Source organism: Cucurbitaria berberidis, assembly GCF_010015615.1.
Source record: "Cucurbitaria berberidis CBS 394.84 unplaced genomic scaffold K460scaffold_1, whole genome shotgun sequence".
Taxonomy (NCBI): Eukaryota; Fungi; Ascomycota; class Dothideomycetes; order Pleosporales; family Cucurbitariaceae; genus Cucurbitaria; species Cucurbitaria berberidis.
Genome location: NW_024468935.1, coordinates 3,486,264 through 3,503,379, shown reverse-complemented (window position 1 = coordinate 3,503,379; position 17,116 = coordinate 3,486,264). Strand labels below are relative to the sequence as shown.

Below are 17,116 nucleotides of genomic sequence, written 5' to 3'. Positions count from 1 at the left end.
AATGCTCTGTAACCTCAATAGAGCATAATAGTACTTTGTTGATGGACACTTGCTCAACCTAGTTTGTACAGTTCACCGAGACATGCTTTTGGCCGCATTCCGTCTGGTACAGGCATCACGATCCTTTCCAATACGAAGTGGAGCTGATGCCCGACAGCAAACATGTATGCCTGACCGAACAAGTCGAGGATCTGGGGTTTGTGCTTTGGGCATCTTTCGGGGCGCTTACCAAAGAATGTGGGTAGTGATCGCGGCACGTTTCGACGCGAGGGGTGGTCAGCTCGCCGTCAATGGCGTAAAAGCTAAAATTTGAGTAGGAGAAACCAGCCGTGGTTGAGAAGGTTGAATCATATATATACCCTACTGGAGTGGACGTACCGCATGTTGGGTATACTCTAGAGAGTGTTATACCGAAACAAATATCACCCCATTCTGTTACACGCAGCTTGTTCCATTGTTATTCCCCGCACCTCTTTCACCCGGTGACACCATGGATATTGCAATCATAGGCGTCAGTTGCCGCCTACCAGGCGGGGCCAATGACATGCAGAAGCTGTGGAAGATGCTGGCAGAAGGTCGCAGCGCCTGGGGCAAAATTCCGAAAGACAGGTTCAACTCTGAGGCCTTCTATCACCCTGACCCGGATGTCAACGGAAGTGTCAACACACAGGCAGGACACTTCCTTGACCATGACGTGTCTCAATTTGATGCTTCGTTCTTCGGGATTTCCCCAAGCGAGGCTCAGACAATGGATCCTCAACAGCGTCTCCTTCTTGAGAGCGCCTACGAGGGGCTCGAGAATGCAGGGATACCACTGCAAAGTGTAGCTGGATCGAAGACGGCCGTCTACGCGGCCATATTCTCCCGTGACTACCTCTCCATTCTGAGCAAAGATACGGCCGACATGGGAAAATACTACATGACCGGTGTCGGTGACGCCATCCTGGCTAATCGAGTGTCTTACCTATTCGATCTCAAGGGGCCGTCTGTCACTTTGGATACCGGTTGCTCTGGTAGTTTGGTCGCTATTCATCTAGCCAGTCAGAGTCTCCGCTCGGGGGAATCCGATCTGGCCATCGCTAGTGGTGTTAACCTTATTCTGCACCCGGATCAGATGATTCCAATGAGTCTCATGCAGTGAGTGACACAAGTCTTTTTGGATACACCGTGTTGACCTGATGATAGTATATTGAACAACGACGGAAAATGTTATACGTTCGATTCACGTGGCTCGGGATACGGTCGTGGTGAAGGCGTTGGGACACTCATTCTCAAGCGACTTGACGATGCCATCAGAGCGGGCGACAACATACGAGCCGTGATTCGAGGATCCGGGTGTAATTCTGATGGAAAGACATCAGGCATTGCGCTACCCAATCAGATCGCGCAAGAGGACCTTGCCCGTTCCGTTTACGAATCGGCAGGGCTGGATCCCATGCAGACACCTTACATTGAGGCGCATGGTACAGGCACGGAAGCCGGAGATGTCATCGAGATGAATGGCATAGCCAACGTGTTCACAGATCAGATGAGATACAGTCCGTTGTACGTTGGGTCGATTAAATCTAATGTTGGACATCTGGAAGCTGTTAGCGGAATAGCTGGTGTCTTGCGGGCCATCCTCATCCTTGAGAAAGGAAAGATACCACCACAGCTAAACCTGAAGGAGTTTAAGAAGGATCTACCTTTGGGTGGCGCCAATTTCAAAGTGGCACTGGATCTCGAGGACTTTCCCGCCGATACGATCCGCAGGGCCTCTGTTGCCTCGTTCGGCTACGGCGGCACTAACAGCCATCTGATACTCGAGCAATATTCGGCAAATCGAAGCAGATATCTACAAGCACCTCGTACTTACACGAACCCCAAACTCATTCATGCCGCGGTCAACGGTCTCTCGAACGGTCTGGCTAATGGCCAGGCTAATGGTCAGCCAAAACAGTTGTCGAATGGGCGCGCCAATGGCTTGAAAAAAAAACTCGCAAACGGTTCATTGAAAGCATATTCTGCCGCTCAAAGGCAATACCTTCTTCCACTTTCGGCGCGATCCGAGTACTCCCTCAAGCAAATGGTGAAGGACCTCGCAGACTGGACGCTGGAAAACCCAGACGCTCTTGAAGATCTAGAGTATACTCTCAGCTCTCGGCGCTCCAAATGGCAATGGCGAGCTAGCGCTGTCATATCCTCACCTGATGAACTCACAGGAGCCTTCAAGAACAATGCATTCAAACCATATCGGGCACCTTCCGGTACTCGCATCATGTTCTTGTTCACTGGCCAAGGCGCTCAGTGGTATGCCATGGGCCGGGAACTCCTTTTCTCTTCGGAAGTCTTCGCGAAGTCGGTAGCCAGGTCAACGGGAATACTTCGGTCGCTTGGAGCTTCCTGGGAGCTCCGTGAGGAGTTGCTAAGGGAGGAGTATAAATCACGCGTAAATGACGCTGCGATTGGTCAACCGGCGTGCACAGCCCTTCAGATTGCACTGGTAGACCATCTCGCTTCCATCAATATCATTCCAGATGCTGTGCTTGGACACTCGAGCGGTGAAATTGCAGCGGCTTATGCTGCTGGAGCCTTGAGCCACGAGACGGCCATAGCAGTGTCCTATCATCGAAGCTTCCTCTCACAGAGAAGCCAAGAGGTTGTACAGCATCCAGGCTCCATGGCGGTTGTGGGAATGTCTGAGGAGGAAGCTATCATTGAATGCGCTAAGCTGAATACGGGCCTCGCTAGTGTAGCTTGTCTGAACGATCCGCAGAGCACTACTATATCTGGCGATGAGGTCGCGATTGATGAACTTCTTGCGAACCTGGACCAATCAGTCTTTAAGCGAAAGCTCAAGGTCGATACTGCTTACCACTCATACCATATGGAAGCAGTTGCACAAGAGTATCTATACTCTATGCATGGCCTGAAGACCCATTCCAAGAAACCGCAAGTGCAATTTGTTTCTTCCGTAACTGCCAATATCAAGGGCGACGACTTCGGGCCAGCATATTGGGTTGATAACTTAGTCTCTGCAGTGCGCTTCTCGGACGCACTACAAAACTATTGTCGAAAACAATATGCCAGCGCTCAGGCAACACTCAACCCAATCTCCCACCTGTTTGTTGAGATTGGACCGCATAGTGCCCTGGCAGGCCCATGCAAACGAACAGTACAGAGCTTGAAGCTTGATGCATTCCCGTATTCTTACGTCTCTGCCCTTGTGAGAGGGATCAGCGCTGATCGCTCTGCTCTGGAACTGGCTGGAAAGCTCTTTGAGCAGGGCTCTCCTGTAGATCTCGCGGCCGCTGTCGCTTCTTCTGGCACGCAGCCCAAGGTCATCGCCAATTTACCGTCCTATGCATGGGATAAGCGAACCTCATACTGGCACGAGTCGCGATTGAGTAGAGAGCATCGCCTTCGTACTCATCCGCCACATGACTTGCTCGGAGTGCGGATGGTAGGTAACAATCCTCAGGAGCCAGCGTGGCGGAACATCCTCTCACTTGACGCCCTTCCCTGGTTAAAGGATCATATCATCGATGGCGAGATAACCTTCCCGGGTACTGGCTATATCACAATGGCTGTGGAGGCCATCTGCCAGCTCCGGAGCGATTTCAACTGGCCCAATGCTCGCCAGTACCACCTTCGAGATATCGAATATACCAAGACATTGATCATCCCAGAGTCACCCAAGAGCATCGAAGCAACCCTTCGTATCTATCGACCGAGGAATTCGAGTGACCGTTCATCGTCCGGATGGTATAGCTTCCAGATCAGCTCGATTCCAGATGGAACCACGTGGCACGACCACTGCACGGGCGCAATCATGATCGAGTTTGAAGCTGGCGACAGTGATACTCGTCCCGAAGACGCGTTCAATATTGAGAAAGCGAACGAAGCTCTCGAGACGGCAAAAGGCCAGTGTGCAACATCAGCACCCGCGAGTACCTTCTATGACGATCTCGCGAGCTTTGGAAACAAGTACGGCCCAAATTTTGCAGTGTTACGAGATGTGTTCACAGGCCAGGATGTGGTTGTTGGCACCATCGAGACTCCCGATGTTGCCGCTTGCATGCCAAGCGGGGTTCAACAACCTCACGTGATCCACCCCGCCACAGTCGACGCACTCCTGCATATGCAAATCCCCCTGTTCATGCAACATGGCGGCAGCAGCTCTGTTGTTCCCACCCGCATCGAGCATGTCAGCATATTGGCGAAGACCGCCCACAACCCAGGAGATCAGCTCTTTTGTTACGGGCATCTAACCTATCAGGGATCTCGCACTGCCAATGCTGAGGCTGTGGCCCTGCAGCTCGGCAACGAGGGAAGATTAATTCCAGTCATCAAGATCTCAGGCGGAGAGCTTCGTGCTATTGGTGAAACTATTGATACGGCAGCCGAAAGCCAGGACGGCGAGCATATCAGCATACTGCAATGGGGCGAGCATGTGGACTTCTTGGACCCCAAGATCCTGCAAACTCCTGAATCCCAACTCGTACGCCAAGAGGGATCCCTTTCGCTGGAGGAAAAGGAAGTGCTTTTCACGAAGCTAGCCACTTGGTACATCAACCAAGCCTTGCACAAGATTCGTGAAAACGGTCTCAGCATCCCAGACACTTACGAGAAATGGTATTATGCTTGGATGAAGCGTTATGATGCTTCTGAAGATGCACAAGCCATTATTCGGGCGCTGACCGACGAGCAATTGGAGGCGGACCTTCAGGTTGCATCAGAGGTCGGCGTAGAAGGCGAGACGTTGGTACGCCTAGGCGAATCGTTGGCCGACATTGCGACGGGCCAGGTATCATCTCTGGATGTTTTTCTAAAGGGTGACCTGTACTACCGAATGTACTCGATGGATCCTTCTTTGCAGTGTGCAAAGTATTTGAGCGAGTACATCAAGCATCTGTACCATGAACGAGGTCCCCTGAGCGTGCTTGAAGTCGGTGCTGGTACAGGTACCACCACCAAGACGCTTTTCGAAGACATGCGCCGTGCTGGAATCATGCCGTTTCGCCGCTATGATTTTACAGACATTTCTTCTGGATTTTTCGAGCCGGCCGAAAAGGCATTCGCGCAGCACGCCGGCCTCATGCGCTTCAAGACATTCAACGCAGAGAACGACCCCAGAATACAAGGCTTTGAAGAGGGCGCATATGACCTAGTCATCGGTGCAAACGTCATTCATGCGACCAAGAAGCTGAACGAGACTCTAAACAATGTACGAACACTCCTGAACCCCGGAGGTCGCTTGGCCATGATCGAGGTCGTTCGCGTGACACCGGCATATAACGCTACATTCGGTGCCATTCCAGGGTGGTGGAACGGAGTGGATGATTCAAGAGAAGATACCCCTCTACTCAGTATTGACAAGTGGCACGAGCGACTTCTGGGTAGCTCTTTCAGTGGCGTGGAACTGGCACTGCGTGACTCGGAAAGCCCGGCATGGATGTCTGCATTGATGATCTCTAAGGCGCCTTGGAGGATGTCACCGAATAAGCCAAACATCCGACTAATCCTCAGCCCATACTTGGATTTCGCGACCTTGACCATGGCAGACGAACTCATGCATGTTTTGTCAGAGCAGGGCTGCCCCACGTCGATTGTACCTTTTTCAACTGATGTGGAAGACGACGGGGTAAACGTTCTTATCGACTCGGGGAGGAAGCCGCTTCTTCTGGGCCCTTCAGAAGCAGAGTTTGAAAACATCAAAGCGCTAGTCACGCAAAGCTCAAACGTGTTTTGGGTCTCGGCACAGGGAGACCTCAAGGCCATCAATAATCCAGAGAAGGCTTTCGTTACCGGCTTTTCACGAACAGCCAGATCCGAATACCCTCGACTGAAGATGACTCTGTTAGATGTACAGCAGGACATCTCATCTGATAGGGAAATGGTTGTCAGTGCTACTGTTGACATCCTCCTTCGGTCCTTCTGCTCGGAGGATGCTCTTCCGTCAGAAAACTTCGAGTATGCAATCAGAGACAACCGCGTGTTCACACCTCGTTTGGCCATGAACAACAAACTGAACAAACTAGTTTCTGGCTCTAAATCAGCTACCATGGCTGAGGTCGAGGTCCCTTTTCACCAGCCAGATCGACCACTTCGGCTTCATGTCGAGAAGCCCGGCTTGTTAGATACGATGGTCTTCGTTGATGATGAAACGAAACAACTTCCGTTGCCTGATGATCAAGTCGAGATTCAGGTCATGGCGTGTGGCATCAACTTCAAAGATGTTTTCATCGCTCTCGGACAGATGAAAGCAACTACCAGAATGGTTGGCGAGTGTTCAGGTATCATTTCCGCGGTCGGGGCAAATTGGAGGCATGAGTTTAAAATCGGCGATCGTGTATGCGCATACAACGGTACCGCCTACTCCAGCCGTACACGTGTCAGCGGATATACGGCGAATCACATTCCCGATTTCATATCCTTCAATACTGCCGCCAGTATCCCTGTTGTGTTCGCCACGGCACATCGTAGTCTTGTCGATGTAGCCAACTTGCAGAAAGGGGAGTCCGTCCTTATTCATGCAGGCGCCGGAGGAGTCGGTCAAGCGGCCATCATTATTGCACAGCACATTGGCGCCCAAGTTTTCACCACAGTTGGTAGCGAAGCCAAACGCCGAATGTTGGTTGAGCGATACAATCTTCCAGAGGAACACATCTTTTCGAGTCGTGACCGGTCCTTCAAGGACGGTGTATTGCGATTGACCCACGACAATGGCGTCGATGTGGTACTCAACTCCCTTTCAGGAGAAGCGCTTCAGGACAGCTGGGCCTGTATCGCGAAGTTCGGGACGTTTGTGGAGATTGGAAAGGCCGATATATACCGCAAAAGCTTGATCAGCATGCATCCTTTCGACCAGAACGTTACGTTCGCATCTGTTGATCTTGTCGTCATGGCAGACTTTAGGCCGAAGATCATGAAGGTACTGTTGAACGAGGTCATCGAAAGGTTCGCAGATGGCCGCTACTCGCCCGTCTTCCCGATTACTATCATGCAACTTGGCGAGATTGAAAGCGCTTTCAGATTGATTCAGAGTCGTAAGCATACCGGGAAGATAGTACTGTCATCAGACGCGGAAGTCACGGTTCGAGCGACTACACCGAAAGTTCGAGAAGTACAGCTTGATGCGAACGGAACATATGTTCTCGCGGGAGGTCTTGGTAGTGTCGGAAAGTCTTTGATGCACTACATGGCCTCACACGGAGCGAGAACATTCGCTGTCCTAACCCGACGAACTTTGAACTCTGAGCAGCTTCGCGACCTCGATGAAGAATTTGAGGGCATTGGAGCAAGATTGGAGGTAGTGCGCTGTGATGTTTCCAATATTGAGGAGGTTCGAGAAGCTGTGCGCGTAATTTCTAGTAGTTTGCCACCAATCCGTGGTGTTGTGCAAGCGGCGGTGACACTCGTGGTACGTGTTGCCTTTCTGTGGGCTCTAGCGGCAACTGACATCTCTTAGGATCGTGTCCTTGAAACAATGGCTATCAAGGATTGGGACAAAGTCTTACAGTCAAAGCATGTTGGCACACAAAACCTGGCCGACGCGTTCCGAGATGCAGCCCCCGACTTTTTCCTCATTTTGTCATCTTGCGCTGTTATTGGAGGTACCCGTGGTCAAGCCAACTACAATGCGGGCAACGCCTTCCAAGACGCTTTATCTCAGATGTCGCCGAGCTCCAACTGCAACTACTGCTCTTTGAATCTGGGTCTCGTCATGGATTCTCAGATTGGTTCGCATCAGGAGAGTATCCAGTCGCTTCTGCGACAAGGTTGTATCCCAGTCACTCCTGATGAATATTTGGCACTCTGCGGTTATATGATGAGTCCACAGGTTCGCAAGGACGGCTACCACCACATATCCATGGGATACAACCGCGCCTCAATCTCTGGCAAAGATGATCTCTTCACACTTCGAAGCTCTCTATTCAACCTGTTCCCGTACGCAAAGGAGCAAGAACTTAGCGGAGGCCAAGGTGGAGACAAACGTAAGGATGTTGAGGCGCTCATCGCCTCTGCTGACTCTGTTGAGGAGATGCAGGATATCATCTCGGACGCCATCGTGCATAAAATGTGGGCTCTGGTCGCCAACGACAATATCGACCTGGATTCAGAGATCGCGGATCTTGGAGTAGACTCCCTGATTGCCATAGAGCTTAAAAATTGGTTCAACAGGGTTTTCAAAGCTGCGATCCAGACCAGCGAGATTCTAGAGAGCCCCACGTTACGACATCTGGCTGCTCGGGTCGTGGGGAAAACAACACTTCGTCCTGGGCATGGGAAAACCGACAAGGGAGGGGAAACCGTCGCGGCACCACCAAAAGACCAATCGGTAGCGAGCCCCACGGAAGTAGTCGCTTCAAAGCCGCGTCGAGAGCAGAATGGGGTTAATGGTGGATTGGGGAGGGCTACCGAAACAGCTCGCTCTGCCAACGGAACTATCACGGCAATGCAAGACAATGACAGCCTCTTAACCCTACCCCTTCCGACACTCGAGGACACTTTCGACTCGTTCATGGAGACTGCTAAAGCTTTCGGATCGGAAGAAGAGTTACGGCGAACTAGAATGGCTATAGAAGATTTCAAGAAGAGTGGTGGAATTGGTCAAAAGCTCCAAGCGCGGCTCCGCGAAAAGGCTGACGATCCTCGTACTAAGAACTGGCTGGGTGACGTTTACGCCGCTAGCCTCTGGCTTCAACCACGCATCCCCGTCCGCCCAATATCGACCTTCTTCGTGAGTCATGCACTAAGCAAGTGGCAGCATGGCCAAGCGGAGCGAGCTGCCCTCGTATCCTTGACAGCATTCAAGTATAAGCAAGAGCTAGATCAGGGGACTGCTGAAGTCGAATACTACAATGAGCAGCCTCAGTGCATGAGTACCCATCGTTGGCTTTTCAACACATACCGTCGACCGGCCCTTCCCATGGATGTTCCGGAGAAGCACCCTGGAAACAACTTTGTAGCTGTTTTGCGGCGCGGTCACCTTTTCAGGATTGATCTCGCGAAAGATGGACGCGTAATCAGTTTCAGTGACCTTCGTCAAACCTTTGAAGCGATCTTAAATGAGCCCTTGGATGGGATCTCATGGGCGAGTGTGTTAACGACAGATGAACGGACTAGCTGGTCGCAGGTTAGATCACCTTTCTTGGCATTGATACGTCCATTGCTAAAATTTCCAGATTCGCGAATTGGTGCGCGAGAACAATCAGGAATATCTTGATGTGCTCGAGGAATCCCTGTTCATTGTTAGCCTCGATGAAGGCTCACCATCATCCTCGCTTGAGCGGGCCAAAGCTTTCGTCATCGACGACAACATCAATCGCTGGAATGACAAGCTGCTTCACCTCATTGTCATGACTAATGGCGTATCGGCCACATATGGCGAGCACTCTATGATGGATGGCCCTACAACGAACCAACTGAATCGTCGCTTCGAGGCTGCAATTTTGGGTCACCAACGAGAGGCAGCTCCCAAAGGCATCCTCCCTGGTAGTACACCGTTACCATTTCACTACATTCCCTTCAAATCGAACTTCGAGATTAATTCTCATATCGATCGTTGCCGTATTACATGGAAGAAATCGATAGCGAACGCTAAGCATGACTCGTTCACACTCAAGACCTTCGGGTCCTCGTATCTGCAGGCGCATCGTATCTCAGCAAAATCGGCGCTCCAAATCATGATCCAAATGGCAGCGCGTAAGGTCTTTGGACAAAACATCCCGTCATGGGACCCGGTTCTCATGCGACACTTCCATCACGGGCGTCTTGAACTCATTCAAGTAGTCACACCTGCAGTGGCTCACTTCTGTGAGACCGCCAGCGATTCGAACATTGCATTGTCGACTCGCAAGAAGGGTTTCGTCGAGGCGGTCGCGAGCTACACGAATGCGATCATTCGTGCCGCGCAAGGCAAGGGTTGGGACCGACACATGCATGCCTTGCGCTTCGTCTTGCAAGATCGCGAGGAACGACCCGCTTTCTTTGATGATGACCTGTACACGCGTACTAGGCCGGGAAAGCTGATTACGAGCTACACAGCTGTAAGCGGGGATCCTGAGATGGGCATCGTCTGGAATGACCCCGAGGTTTACTATGTTCATTTCGAGCCGCATGACAATGAGTATGTACCTACTTTGTTTCTTCTCTAGAAGCAATTACTGACACTGTTACAGTTGCCGTTTAGATATATCGCATGGCTCAGGCAGGTTAGATGTTTTTTGGAAAGCGTTCGTCGAGTCAGCGGACGTGGTAAAGGAATTGTTGGGGCCGGCGCCAGTCAGACAGCAACAGAAAGAGGCCTAGGCAGAAAAGTAGGAAGGTTCTCGTAGTTACGGTGGTAGTCTAGCGTTTGTAGATGTAGTGTTTCATGTGTCACTGTGACAGCTAATCTGGTAGTATTCAAAATGATGATGAACACATTGTCAGTTTCATTTTCATTAGACTCCAAACTCTAGTGTTCACGGAGGACTTGGTGTGCATGTCCAGCCCGGGTGCTCTTGAGGTAAAGATTCGCATGCTCTTCGTTAGCCAATACTGTGTAGATATCCGACGAGTGCTTCAAAGCTCCCCGGCCATTAAAATGACTCCAAAGATCATTCAGATTTCTGACACTAACAACAAGGGCGACGTTCACACGTATACTAGATTATGGGTGGATCGGATTGCAATGAAGTTATCTCCATTTACAGACGATATGAAAGAGTATATGCGGAATATCACGGTGGCTAACGCCAAAGGACGTTGTATACTTTCAATGAGCGTCAGGCTTTCACTAATACTATTTGCGGCATGTTTCTCTACGACAAGCTCTTTTTGAAGAATCTTCTTGCACAATTCACACGAGAAGATTTGCTCGATGAGATTGAACAAGAAAACTTCCCTCATCACCGATAGGTATTTCTCGGAAGGGTTCAAAGACGCGAAAGCCGGGAAGCGGTATATCAACATTCATGTTCGCCTGTTCCAATGCGAGGTTCCTGACTGGCTTGGAGCTGATGGATTCGCAAATGCAAAATACTAGAGAAGCATACCCGAGCATTCCATCCTGAGATCAGCAATCTTGCCAAGATGTTCAACTCCGCTACAACTAAGTTTGCGAAAGCAGTACACGCTTGTACTATCTGCGGAAAGACATTTACTCGCAACTTCCCTCGCCAGAATCACGAGATCAACCACCTTGGTAAAAGGCCCTATGAATGTCCTGAGTGTGGGAAAGCATTCACACAACGCAACGATCGCGAGCGACATCAGAAAATACACGATCGAAAGTAGGGGTCTGGCTTCCACAGTCAGTTATGAGTTGATCGAATCGAGAACTAATATTCCGTGCCGGTTCAATATCAAAGCCCAAAAATTGGGGGTGGCGGTGGGCTGGCTCAGTTTTGAATCATTTGGCTTCTGCGGTTGAGGATATAGCTGCGCAGGGTCGCGCGCAACTGACGTCAACGTGTGGGGGTTATAGCTACGATTGATACGGCGTGACAGTCAGCTGGTATTGACATTACTGCTGATAATCAAACCATTAGGCACGTTACACATGAATTTCAGCATCGATCACAAAACCTTGCAATGTCTTATAAATAGAACGGTTGATAGTCTAACAATGGGACCCCGCAGTTACACACGGCTGGAGGCGGGGGCTGTGCCCGCCATTAAAAATGGAAGCCTGCGGCTGAATTATCTACCAAAAGTACTATCGCTGCCGCTGAACAATTAACTTTATACAGTTCTTTTGTAGACACAGGCCAAGATTCGAGTTATTCAATCTCATCTTGCGGACGCACTTCAACCCTTCTCCCGATGCCGGACTCGGTCGTTAAGAAAGGTGGCAAGAGCACGCCAAACCTTTGGAAAGAAGCCTACGGCGCGCTCAGCAGTACCGAGCAGGGTAAAGAACGGCTTCAGAGGCTCAATGTGATTATCAAAGAGCAGCTTGGCAATCCCAAACTGAAGCTTCGATCAGAGGATGGCTACAAACAATTATCCGCTCTCATCCAGAAGAAAGAGAAGAACTTAGAGGCCAGTAGCGCGTCGGAGAAGATTGGTAGGATATGTGGCAATATGCGTACAATTCAAGACCTAGTTGCAACAGGCGCGGACGTAGGAGGTCCGTACGTTGCGATACCCGCTGCAGCGTTATTTCTTGCGTTTTCGGTGTGTACCTCAACTGCGGACGTGCCGTCAAAGGCACTAACGATGTTAGGTTCATCAGATCTACCGGTCGGAAAAGGAAGCCATGTATGAGCTAGCCAAAAACGTTGCTCATTTTACAGTACTCAACGCGAAGAGTCATGATCGTATCAAGATATTGCCTGGTGACGACGAACACATGCAGGATCTGAAGAGTAATCTACACATGGTGTACATCGGCTTGTACAAATCTTTACTGCTCGCATCTGCACAACTGACTATATCGCTGTACGGCGAATGGCAGTTTCTCAAGAACCTCGCGAAACACTACGACTGGGAAGGACAGGTTGAAGAGTTGCAGAAGCATCACAACATGTGCAAAGAGTATCGGGATGAGATTTCCGACCGTTATAAGGGGGTTGGCAGCAATCCTCAAGGGCCAAACGCGTCGAACAATAGAATGAAAAAGGCAATGGGTCCAGCACCACGAAACCCGCTCCATTGGGCTGTTGCACTCACTGCGGACCAACAAGTCCTTCACTTTGTGCAGAAAGAGGCATACCCAATAAATGCACTCACGCCAAGGAGCTGGACAGCAGCACATCTGGCAGCCAGAGAAGGCAACACAAAGATCATGAAGACGCTTCTAACAGCCCCGGGGGTCGATCTCAAGATCAAGAACGAAGAAGGACGCACGCCGCTCCATCTTGCCGCCCTACACAATAGAGTCGGGGCTGTCAAATTACTGTTACAACGAGACACTAGGCTACTTGGCGTTCGAGATAAGAGAGGGCGGACTGCTTTTTTACTAGCAGCGCAGAAAGGACACGTTAAGGTACTCCAGGCTCTCAAAGAGCATGGGCAGAACTTTAATGAGGCGAGCGTGAGTCATGGGTGGACGGGGTTGCATCTTGCGGCCGAGGAAGGTCAGGTGGAGGCCGTCAAGTTCCTCGTGGCTAATGGTGCGAAGAAAGATAAGGAGACTAAAGGTGGCGCGTGGAAAGGTTCTACCGCCAAACAAGTTGCTGAGCGGAAAGGGAAGCTAGAGGTGCTCCAGTTCCTCTGAGATTCCTCTAATTAGAACCAATATTGCACCCAACTCACCGAGGCGAAGGCCTTCCCTATCTTTGTTTTGATCTCACTTTCTCAAAACAGCATATACTTCATTCAAAGTCACCCCTACCTAGCTGGGCATCTGCATGTCAGCATCCGGTGAACATGGGTTGTGCTCGTACCGCCCGTCCTCCAAGTCTTCCTGTAGCATCCAATCACGGTTCACACCTTTAGTAAAAGGTTGACTCGTGGCTTCATCAAGGAAGACAGAGCGCACAAAAGGCAAGCTGGCCCCTGCATCTGGTAAGCCTCTCGTCCGCGCTAAAGATTGCAGTGCAGTTGACCTTAGAGAGGGACGAAATAGCCATTGTGCCATACCCCGTGGAGACACTGTGTCCAAGAAACAAAGTCATGTTCAAACTTTAGACTTCTATTACGGTGATAATATACTTCGCTAATGCAAAACAAACCAAGAATCGCTCGCTATGCTAACAGACTACAAGAACGAGGTATTACCACTATACGACACCGAATCCACCCTCTATCCAACTATATGCAGAAGAAGATTCAAACTCTGCCAACCACTATCGTCACCTCTCCACGTCTGATCTCGGATCTGCTCCACTGCTACGTGCCTCTTCTGCTGCATCGAGATTCTCCCGGCTGCTCTGGCCGCGTATACCCCGCCAGAGGTCATTCAACGTCCCACTAAAACTCCTTGTCCTTCCACCGGGCGTCACTGCCGGTTCATTCACGTCACTATCACGAGTGTGTCGCCTACTAATGGGGCCGCCGAATGAGGTGCCATCTGCTTCGCCAGCACCGATACCCAGAATGCTTTCTCGCCGCCGCATCGAAGCCTCACCGCGTATACTCCCTCCCCGCTTGAGGTCCTGTACCATAGCACTCAGGGTCGTGCTTAGTGGACTAGCCAACAGCGGTCCGGCAACCGAATGTCGAGAGTAAGTGCCAGCGCGTTCGCCTGCTCGAATACGGCGGAGGTGAGATTGAGCAGTGCCGGGCGTGGTGGGAATTTCGGACTGGGATTTGCCGCGTGTCGGTGTTCGCGGAACTGGGAGCTCGGGATTGGATCTTGATGCGAGAGGTGGAGGAGCTGCTTCCGAGGGGAGGACGGGTGTAGAGGTGTGTCTATTAAAGGGTGGTGTACGATGCTCGGGTCCGTGCTCTTGGGTCCAGGGATCTGCGACGACTGATGACAAGACATCTGCAGAGGCTGGTCGATCGCCATGCGGCCTTGGTGTGGACGGGTCCAGTGTGACTTTGATATCTGGAGTCCTCGGTCGCGAGTCGTCCTCATCGCGGTACTGTGAGTGAAGCTTCTTGGATGGAGAAGACGTGCGTATCGTCGATGGCCGTCGAGTACTCCCAGCGCCAGGTTCATTGCTCAGGCCATCGACTTCGTCTCGATACGACTCTCCGACGAGGCTGATTGCATCCTCCGGTTCGGGGTCTCGGTCCTCGTCATCCTCATTGAGGCGCTGAGGTCGTCCACTCGTAATGAGCCAAACACCAAAAAAAGTCAAAGCACAACCTCCAACAAACTTCCCCGCATCTTCGCCAGAGGTACGTTCGAAGTCGCGGTACAAGACTGCAGACCCGCCAATGACCGACAACGTGAAGAGAACGAACTGCACCGGAATGACCTGCGTGGCGTCGAAACGCTGGAGCGCCCGATTGACGTACTTGATTTGCATGACTGCAGTGCCAATAAGGATAGCAACAAGCAGGTAGAAGACGGGGAAGGTGATAGCGCGCCAGAGGGTGTATGAGAGTAGCGACGCGACACCCTTAGTCGAGAGAGCCGTGTAGCCGCCTAGGTCTAGTTAGCCACTACATTCAAATTGTACAGAAAACATATGCCGGTTTCAACATACCAAATAAGCCCACAAGGCCCAAATCGATCAGAATATTCTTCTCTCCAAAGCGATTACTGCACACCATCAATCCCGCAATGACACCCACCGTAATCCCCAAGTACGTCTCAAATTCCCACCGTCTGATCAAGTCCCAAATCTCATCCGGCCCCAGTTTCGGATTGTTATCGCTCGCGCTCAATACGACCGTCACCGCACCCCCGACAGCAATGATAACTCCAAGCGCGTCGCGCTTCCGAAAGGGCTCCTTGAGCATGAACGGTGCGATGATGCAGTTGGAAATCAGGGCGACGACGCCAAGGGGAGAGACGATGGAAGCGGGCGCGAAGCCATAGGCGAGGAAGTTGCCTGCTTCGCCAATGGTCATCATGACTATGCCGAGCCACCAGTAAGGAGATTTGAGGTAGGATTGTTGCTTGTACGCGGCGTCTTGGTCTGAGACTGCGCTGTCTTGTCTTTCAATCGCCGGTCTAGTATCGCGCGGGAGGAGGGGATCGGATTCGGTCGTTTCGTAATCGGCATCTATTGAAGGTCGTGAATAACCGTTCGTATCTTCGCGTTGCTGGCGCGAGTAGTATGCCCTGTTGTCTTTCTTCCCCGCGTCTTCGCTCAGTCTTGCAAGACTTGACGATGAGGCAATTCTCCTCTTTCTTTGCCGCTCCTTCTCCTGCCACTCCCGGTCCAACCGTATGTGCGCATATCGCTGCATGTTCAGCGCAAACGATATGAGCACATTCCCGATAATGGCCGTAATGATGCCAATAAGACTGCTCCAGTTCTCTGCATACCCTCCCTTCTCTTTGAATATCCAAAAGACGTCATTATGAGGGGTGATGCTTGGTGTCGCTGTCGCTGGGCCAGCAGCAACATAGCTTGGAGGTATATGCATCGTATGCGGGCCTCGGCGGGGGGGATTCGTTTGGAAGACGTCCACGCAAGGGAGCGCGAGGGTTTGACGTCGCGGAGTCGCGGTCCAGAGAGTGAACACGCTCTCAGGCAAACGGTGCACTCAACTGCTATATGAGATTATTAAGGTGTAAGAAATGGAACAACATATTGTGTAGCGGTGCGAAGACGTTGATTGTACACTGCAGCACCGTATGCCGCGGGTGCCGTATGCCGTGAAGTTGCAGGGTTCGTCGGTGATCCTTCACATGACGACAAGCGATCCAAGCTCTCAACATTTGTCCCGCGCTAGTGTTGCCGTACATACCGGATTCATCAACCATGCTGTGGTGATACACATCCACAACGGAGGAAATTTTGTCAGAGCTTGTTCTGTTCTCATAAAAGCTGATCAACCTGGCATGATGGATTGATTATTTGCAGCGTCTGTCGTTTAGTATAGGCAATCCAGCCTCGACAGTTATGACCTATGGTATGGGACAAGCAGTCAGTCAGTTAACCTCTATCTTAAGGCCTATATACATGCTTCTTGCAATATTGGAATTGAAATTAGAAAACTTGCTGAGGGTGCTCAGACTCGGGGATTCTAATGTTTATGAATCGGAAACTTCAAGCCCTACTTTACGCCATCTGATTAAGTACTTTGTGCATGCACCTGACCTCTGCTTGAGAGATATCAGCGCCTTTGAGTTGCTTGTGATACCTATCTCGCTAACTTTTCAAAATACGACTTTAAAACTTCAAAGGTAGAGCACATCTAATCCCTCGTATACATCTATTAAGCAAGACAAGCCTAGACACAAAGAGTCTGGGTAGCCTTGGGAATAGGTTTTCTCTTCACTCGTAGTAGAACATGATGTGTAGACTAAACTTGGCATAGCTAAAAGTCTACAGACAGTAGCCCTTCCTTGACTTGTTATACGCACGAATGAACTAAAATGAAAAACGAGCTAGTGTTGGTTAAAGAGAAAGCCAGGACAATCCATTACGCAAGTTTTGATAATAATCTCAACGTGTAGTATTTCAGCATGATGAGAAAAGAGATAGACTTGAAATCATTGAAATCAGCGAGAACCTGAACTTCGTAGCATAAACGTATACGTTGTTAGAAAATGTGACATATCGCTAATATCTCTAGGCTA

At 50.7% G+C, this 17,116-nt stretch overlaps 5 protein-coding genes across 5 annotated transcripts; 3 read left to right on the top strand and 2 right to left on the bottom strand.

The window, feature by feature from the left end:
- Window positions 1-123: 123 nt before the first annotated feature.
- Window positions 124-10,518, top strand: K460DRAFT_328223 (uncharacterized protein). The gene is made up of 5 exons (XM_040930695.1): window positions 124-1,137; window positions 1,186-7,402; window positions 7,451-9,118; window positions 9,168-10,111; window positions 10,164-10,518. Exons 1-5 carry the CDS (start codon window positions 491-493, stop codon window positions 10,291-10,293), a joined length of 9,606 nt encoding a protein of 3,201 aa, XP_040793454.1. The 5' UTR covers window positions 124-490; the 3' UTR covers window positions 10,294-10,518.
- A 543-nt stretch (window positions 10,519-11,061) lies between these two features.
- K460DRAFT_243743 (uncharacterized protein) lies at window positions 11,062-11,238 on the top strand (the record flags this gene model as incomplete). Its single annotated transcript, XM_040927329.1, has 1 exon — window positions 11,062-11,238. A coding segment is annotated over one exon (177 nt), but the record flags the coding sequence as incomplete, so codon positions are not given.
- A 1,298-nt stretch (window positions 11,239-12,536) lies between these two features.
- Window positions 12,537-13,206, top strand: K460DRAFT_361649 (ankyrin). Its single transcript, XM_040932499.1, has one exon. The coding sequence runs from the start codon at window positions 12,581-12,583 to the stop codon at window positions 13,184-13,186; it is 606 nt and encodes a 201-aa protein (XP_040793452.1). The 5' UTR covers window positions 12,537-12,580; the 3' UTR covers window positions 13,187-13,206.
- Window positions 13,207-13,244: 38 nt separating this feature from the next.
- Window positions 13,245-13,656, bottom strand: K460DRAFT_23485 (uncharacterized protein). Its single transcript, XM_040927294.1, has one exon. It carries the CDS (start codon window positions 13,547-13,549, stop codon window positions 13,304-13,306), a length of 246 nt encoding a protein of 81 aa, XP_040793451.1. The 5' UTR covers window positions 13,550-13,656; the 3' UTR covers window positions 13,245-13,303.
- K460DRAFT_302400 (DUF803-domain-containing protein) lies at window positions 13,576-16,201 on the bottom strand. Its single transcript, XM_040929903.1, has 2 exons — window positions 15,069-16,201; window positions 13,576-15,007 (listed from the first exon to the last, which is right to left on the bottom strand). Exons 1-2 carry the CDS (start codon window positions 15,955-15,957, stop codon window positions 13,764-13,766), a joined length of 2,133 nt encoding a protein of 710 aa, XP_040793450.1. The 5' UTR covers window positions 15,958-16,201; the 3' UTR covers window positions 13,576-13,763.
- Between the last annotated feature and the right edge of the window lie 915 nt (window positions 16,202-17,116).

What these genes read in the sequence shown, in the direction of transcription:
- K460DRAFT_328223 (XM_040930695.1), top strand. Translation starts at nt 491, where the DNA reads ATGGATATTGCAATCATAGGCGTCAGTTGCCGCCTACCAGGCGGGGCC. An exon ending in ATTCCAATGAGTCTCATGCA is followed by an intron (nt 1,138 to 1,185) that starts GTGAGTGACACA and finishes ACCTGATGATAG; the next exon opens with TATATTGAACAACGACGGAA. An exon ending in TTCGAGCCGCATGACAATGA is followed by an intron (nt 10,112 to 10,163) that starts GTATGTACCTAC and finishes ACACTGTTACAG; the next exon opens with TTGCCGTTTAGATATATCGC.
- K460DRAFT_361649 (XM_040932499.1), top strand. Translation starts at nt 12,581, where the DNA reads ATGAAAAAGGCAATGGGTCCAGCACCACGAAACCCGCTCCATTGGGCT.
- K460DRAFT_302400 (XM_040929903.1), bottom strand. Translation starts at nt 15,957, where the DNA reads ATGCATATACCTCCAAGCTATGTTGCTGCTGGCCCAGCGACAGCGACA. An exon ending in GGGCCTTGTGGGCTTATTTG is followed by an intron (nt 15,008 to 15,068) that starts GTATGTTGAAAC and finishes AACTAGACCTAG; the next exon opens with GCGGCTACACGGCTCTCTCG.
- K460DRAFT_23485 (XM_040927294.1), bottom strand. Translation starts at nt 13,549, where the DNA reads ATGGCACAATGGCTATTTCGTCCCTCTCTAAGGTCAACTGCACTGCAA.